The 7,179-nt window shown below is 39.2% G+C and overlaps 1 protein-coding gene across 1 annotated transcript in view; it reads left to right on the forward strand.

The window, feature by feature from the left end:
• uvrag (UV radiation resistance associated gene) overlaps positions 1 to 7,179 on the forward strand; it is a 67,641-nt gene that overhangs the window by 25,740 nt on the left and 34,722 nt on the right. The window contains exons 11-12 of the mRNA XM_008332265.3: positions 226 to 286; positions 2,150 to 2,315. Coding sequence (XP_008330487.1) covers positions 226 to 286; positions 2,150 to 2,315 — 227 coding nt within the window. The remainder of the gene's footprint in view (positions 1 to 225; positions 287 to 2,149; positions 2,316 to 7,179) is intronic.

Genomic DNA, 7,179 nt, shown 5'->3' on the forward strand with positions numbered 1-7,179 from the left:
CTGGTGGTTCTTTGTTGAAATAAGTTTTTAAAAATATACCAGATATACATATTAAAAACTATTTTTTGTATAGTAATCCGAAAGACATAACACAGTGACAATATATATATATATATTATTTCAGTGGACTGCTGTGTTTCCCTGATTTTATGATTATACAAAGCAGAATTATTTATAACAGTTGTCTTTGCGGTGTCTGATTAACTCTTATATTTACATCCACAGGCGAATCAGTCAGATTATATCATCTGTGGAGTAAAGCTTCCCAACTCTGAAGACTTCCAAGGTAAATTATTGCGTGTCTGCTTGGGTTTGTGTGTGTGTGTAAGGCTTGTGGTGCAGAAGCTTAGGATGCAGTAATGCACTCCCATGGTAGCCTACAGTATTGTGTACCCCTGTTATAGATGTACTTGCGAGTAGTATTCCACACATGGTGCTATGCTACATGGCAGCCGCTGCCACAGTGAGTGCTCGTTGTTCAGGTTAAAATGAGGTTTGCTAATGAGTGGCTGAGGGCACCGTGAGCTGTTAGCTTCAGTTTGCAGCACTGAGACACACCAGTCAGTGTCCATTCAACAGCCTGCAGCGTCACTTACTCACAGCTGGTGGGACCAAACAGGCCTCAAAAACCATAATTCAAAAGCACAACTCCTGTTCTCCTCAGCTCCCTGCTGTTTGTCTCCACCTGTTCTGCATCTTCTTAAGAGCCTGCAGACGAGCACAGTAGCGACAGCCAGCACATTTGTGTCTAGAGCATTAATTTATTCCCATAGAGTGGAGACACAGTCTGTGCCTGTGACCGTCCTGTCTTGTTAAGCTGTGCACCAAACACGTGCGGTGATGACGATAAGTAGAAGGGAGGTAACTGGAGACTTCTTTAAAAGACATTTGCTGCTTACTGTACAAACAGTTCCCAATCCTGATTTGTTGTTCCAACCACTTGCTGTGACTGGGAAGAGCCATCATAACTGATGGAGAAGCATTCACTTTACTCCCTCGCTGACCTTCTTTTATGTGTGAGGTCTGCCAGAGAGAGAGAGCGTTCAAGTCTAGAACTGTTTCCATGGGTGTTAAAATTGGTGAAAAGAAAAAAAAAGGCCCACAGGGAAGAATGTTCACATTTAGAGACCAGGGTCAGAAATAGTTTAGCTCTTGAGTCCATCGGAGGTCAAAGTAGAACTGGGTGGCACTGAAACTAATCTACGTTTTACATTTCGTTAAACCGTCCTTGTCAGTTTGGCTTGACCAGGTATTAGTGGTCTCCTGTTGCACCCTGAGGTTTCACTTATACTAAGTAGCATGTCCTTTAGTTGACCCATGTTTTTCTGTTAGTGTGACGCATAATGCAAAAGTACCAGGGGCCAGGAAACTGTTTACTCCATTTACTCCAGCTGCTAAAAGGATGACACACAGCAGGCTTTTTCTGTCAAATTAGAAAATGCACTGTTTGCCAGGGAGTTGACCACTCAATATTGCCCTAGTCTATTATTACAACGCATTAAGATTAGAAACCCTGTAAATTTTGATGTCTTAGCCTCGGGCAGTGTCCTGCTGCTGTTTGAGAATGTGAAACCACTTAGCGTGTAGTCTTGAAACCATTTTTGTGCGTAATGCGAAAAGGTTGCTGGTTTCTTTCCCTGTCAGAAAACATTCACGGAGGCATTCAGTTTTTTTAAGTTCTGTGGTCTCAGAGGGGATGGTTCCACATAATGCCTTTGCTTCCCAAGTGTATCTGTCTCAAAGAAATTAGGTATCCCACTGCTGCCAATGTTTTTGGATACTGTATGTGCTGTACCACATTTTGTTTCAACACTATTCCACATGAATGCAGCTCTGCTCTTCGTCCTGCGAGTATTTGGCCAGCACATCTCTGGTTTTCAGTTTATACTCTTTGTTTGGATTCACAAGATGTGGACATGGTTTATGGAAACACAGTTGATTTCCCTCTGTAATGAAATTCCGATCTAAACAAAAACATGCTTTGAGGTTTTTGATATAATAAAAGGTTGAGTCTTGCTAAACTTTCTGTCAAGTCACTGACATGTGACTCTTTGTAGATCACCTTGGCCTTTGTTTTTCTGCAGGATGAAACTTCTGCCTAATATGTGATTCATTACTGCATTTATTTTTTTAACTCTGTGTCCTTCAGCAAAGGATGATGGGAGCGTGGCAGTCGCCCTGGGTTACACAGCACACCTGGTCCTGATGATCTCATGCTTCCTGCAGATCCCTCTAAGATATCCAGTGATCCACAAGGGGTCACGCTCCTCCATCAAGGACACTATCACAGACAGACTAACGGAGAAGGAGAGAGAGTAAGTAGAGTGTGAATGAGACGCAGAAACGGCAAATATCACCTCAAATACATTCTCACACACACCACTGTGCTCCAGCTGCTTGTATCTCGCCTCTGCCAAGTCATTCCTTTTTGGAACGCCATAGTCATCGGACTAAATGAGGTTTGCAAGTGGCTGATAATCACTTCTAATCAGCAACTGACTGGCGGTCGCTCGTTTTAAAATATTCAAGCACACGTTCCGCAGAAGCCTCTCTGTCTTCTTGCCTGACTGCAATTCCAGCTCGCAGGAAATTTCCTATAAGTATGTGTTGACTCACAGCAAGCCAACTAATCACAGTTAAACATGGAATATCAAAGCCGCACATCATTCTGCTCATTATCACAGGGAGGAGAAGAGGGAGGGAAAAAAGAAGCAAAATAATTCATTAATTTTCTTTTGACTTTTTTTTACATTTGTCCCGCTTTCAGGTTTCTGTATACTCAGAGTTGATTTTCTCAACTGACAATTCAGATTTTTTTTTAAATTCCATATTAGGTTTAATTAAAGAAAATGGTTCGGCGTTAATAGGTGTTAAATTATATAGTGAAGAAAAAATTGAAAAGCAAAAGCAACAGTACATTTAAAATACATTATTTTATTTTATCCATTAAAAAATAAATAAAAAAACAAAAAGATAAACCCTAATTGTTTGTGCCTCTGATGGTAAAAAATAATGAAAAAAAAGAAATTAAAACATAATATATAAAATAATTAAAAATAAATATGTAGTTTTCAAATGGTTAATGATGAGCAGCAAACAGGTGTCCAGAGCAGCTGCTAGTGCTGTATATTTTCTGTGTATTTGTGGAACATAGAGACGAGGCAGCAGAGAGATGTTTGTGTAAAACGCAAACCTTTTTGTTTGTGTTTTTATTTGTCACTAATCCAAGCGATGGACTCCTCTACCTCCTACCAGGAGGAAGGAGGAGAACAAACTGTTGTGATGATGACGTGAGGAGCCTGTGATTATTCCCAGAGAAAAATTGCTATAAATACAGTTCCTACAGACTGGGGAGTTTACACCCAGTTGTCCGATGCCCACCACCCTCACCAGGGCCTTGTTCTTTGTGTCAGTGCAGCTGCTGTACTTGTAAAGCATTTTACAGATGCATTTCTTTGACTCATCCACCAAAAGGAGTAAGTGTGTGTCTAATTCAGGGGAACCATGACACACCAGATTTCCTTGTACAATAGGTCCAATATGTCACATTACCTTTGTTGAAACACGACTGTTGAGGAAAAGTGACAGCCCTGTTACATTTTCTCAGTGCTGTACATTTAAGCCTGGTTTTGCACATAAGTTCATGTGTCACTTATCACAACGAACTACCAACTCTGACAGTGGTGTAGTGTGAACTTGGCTCTTGTCCGTCGTGTGCGGACTGTATGATTTAGTTCCACTCTTCTGTAACGTTTAGATAACATGCTCTAATGTTCAGATATGGGGCTCTATTTTCATGGCTGCATAAGGACTATAACATGAGGTGCTCCAGGCATGAAACAAGCCCTGAAATGTATTTAGTTTTCAGCTACATGTGCTCTCCACTCAGTACCAACCATTTTATAATCTGCTGATCCTCCCAGTCGGGGCCTTAAATCCAGAGGAATAAAGCAACTGAGCTGTCCTTAAACAAAGTGCAATTCATTTTAATGGCAGTGCGGATAAACCGGGCCTGAAAGCCTGTAATTGTGACAATTTTGGCAAGAGATTGTATGACGGTGAGTCAGGATGCAATAGATTTGTTTCTACAATTTTGTCCAAACAAGTTAAGTATTAAAACAGACTATTCTAGCACTTGATGGTTTTGGCAACAAACGTAGGTCTCTTCTTGCATGAAAAGGTAAAAACCTACATCAAATAAACAATCAATTTTGAAAGGCCTAAGGAAAGAACTGTAAACAAAGTAAACACAAACAGTGTTTGCGTGGTTCCTTCTTTCAGTTTCTCTAAACACTAGACCAGGGGATTCCAAAATTTTAAGAACCCATTCTCTTAAATTACTGGGGCGGAGAATAGCGACCCCAATATCCTCAATGATTTTAAACATAGCGTGATTTTAGTTATGTTGTTAAAGGTAAAGACTTTTCCCACAAATTACTGCTAAACTCACAATGTGTGTGCCTCTAAAGTGCTGGTACAAAATAGCTGACAACTGAAGCAGGATGGCTTATACGGAAAATCTTTATTTTATTTATTTAGTGTCTGTTTTTAAGTACTATGTGGTAAAAACTCCAGTGTCTCTGGATGTCGCATTTTATATTTACCAGTTGTGAATAAATAGATTTATGATAGTATGATGATTAAATTACATTTTTACCTGGAAAGGAAGTCATATTTTGGACCTTTCTAGGTCACACCAATGGTATTTTGTCAATTTTTATAAAGGATATTTTTTACCTTATGTTTTTTTTCTTAAAAGACAATAAAAAGTAAATTCAGTTTAATTTAAAAGATCAACAAAACTAGCAAAGTAGGTAAAGTATCTACTGTAGATCCATATTGATTATGAGTCAAAAACTGTTATTATTAAACCTTATATACAGGGTAAACCACTGATTTATTCTGTGTGAAATGCTGTCTTGAACCTAAGTCAGATTTGTCTTCGAGATGGTGTACTTTGTCCAAAATTCTGACATAAACTTTTCTTGTTCCACATTTGTATCACATGATTTCTCTGTCACTTTTTCTCTCCTTTGTGGAAATGTTAGAACATAACAAGTTAGAAGAAGTCAAAGTCATAATTTACAATTTTAGCGTATCAAGTCTTTGGGGATACATTTTTGACATAGCACCTGTTCCAGAAATGTGTTCAAGTTTATTTTTACACTGATTACTAAGACCGTGCAACCCATTTTTCTTTTCCCCCTAGTTTCCTTTTCCCGCTCATTGCCAGAATAAAGAATTCCTAATATTTTAGTTAGGTGATTATCACTGTTCATTAAAGCGAAGTTTGGGAAGTTACTGCATCAGGGTTGATGTTTTTTGTTGTACATAGCAATAAGTAAAGTTGTTACCGTTACACAGGTTCATCAGTACAAATATGAACCTGTGTGGAGGCTGTAAATCACAGTTTCCATTAGAGCAGGTACTCTGCTTCCTTCACAGCATGATATCATCTGGGTGAAGTCAGGCACTATTAATGGGTTGTAACAGCTATTTTAACACAGCAAATGATAAACTTTGAAACTAATTTCCCCCGGGGCTTTTGTCTGGGCAGTTTGTGTGAGTCATAAATTGCACATGCACTGTAATTTCAGCACAGGCCAAATGTATTGAAATTATTATTTGTATGTGTTATGGTTGTGTAACTATGCATCAAGTCACAATTAAACTCCCCCCGTGTTATGGTAATTGAGGCACACAAACCCCAGGTATGAAGCTCACATGGATATCAACATTCCACGCACCTTTCTTCAATCAGACAAATGATGGGTGTCATAAAGAAGATTATGTTATATTTAACAGCAGCTGGAAGTCATGGTTACATATGAGTCGTCTTCTTAATAGAAGTTATGCTTTATGTTAGAAGACTGTGGAGTAGCTGAATATGAAGATATTCTACAATCATCAGGGCATGACCTTGTCCTGTAAATAGACCAATCCAAATTTTTATAGCCTTATTATATGAAACGATGACCTTCTGCTGTATAATTGAGCGAGATGTGTTGATTATACTTAGGATTTTGACTGAAATATATAATAAATGTTTATTGTCAGCAGTGTTCAAGAAAGAAATGTTTACACTGTACAGGGTTCTAACAACCTTAAGTCTTAACTAAATATGTTTAGCAGGACATATATACATTTTTCCTAATTTTCCAAAGGGAAACTCTTTATTGATCTATGAGAGCCTGTATAGGTTTGTTCTTCTGTTCTGTTTGGCCGTCTTGGCCTCACTGCCATCATACATTAGAACAAGTAACTGCCTGTCTTTGTCAGGGCATGAGAGAAATTCTAATTAAGCCGTGACACTAGCACATCTCTATTTGTCATACTACAAAGACAAGCAGCTGGGTGAAAGTGTGAAATAAAGAGACCTTATCGGAGCACGGGGTGAATGAATGGCCGTCTCTCTGTGTGGGAGATTATGTCATGAAAACAGCTGGGAAGGCTCACTGGGAGTCACTTTGCACATTTTTAGTCCTACTACGCGGAATATTTATATAAGCATCCAGCAACAAAAAATAAACCAGTGGACGGTGTCGAAGTTAAATAGACACAACAATCCTACGGCACCCTTAGGTGTGCTGGAGTGGGACTAAATACTCCAGCAAACCTTTAAAACCCCCTCCACATGTTTATGACCTCTGAGGCCCCAGTGGGCTGCAGGCACACAGCAAAATGATGTGTGGCTAGACAGAAAGCAACTAGCTGGGCTCTCAAAGTGTACAAAAAAGGGGTGATTAAAGTGTCGGAAGGAGGCAGCCGCTGGTGATAAGTGAGGTGGCTTAGGATCAGTTTCTCAAAGTGTGGTTGGATTACCAAGTAGTTAGTCAATTATAGTGGCATGCACAGAGGAATCTTGTGTTATTCCACTTTTGTTGGCCTCTGTTGAATGCCGATTGCCTTGGCCTTATTGTTTGATCTTTACGTTCTCACCATCGTGGTTCGTTGTGTGACATTCTTTGTCCTAATTTGTAGCCAGATTTTAGTGGTTAATATAGTGCATATTAAAGCTATAATCATAGCGCAGTGCTATACTTAAACTCCTACATAATCATCTATAGGAACATTGGAGACATAGGAGAAAGAAGGAAATGATATTCTTGGCCACATGTTGGACTTGGACAAATGCAGAATCTATTCATCTTCTGAGTTTAGTTCATTTTTACTTTACTC

This window comes from Cynoglossus semilaevis, chromosome 19, assembly GCF_000523025.1.
Source record: "Cynoglossus semilaevis isolate Cse_v1.0 chromosome 19, Cse_v1.0, whole genome shotgun sequence".
Lineage (NCBI taxonomy): Eukaryota > Metazoa > Chordata > Actinopteri > Pleuronectiformes > Cynoglossidae > Cynoglossus > Cynoglossus semilaevis.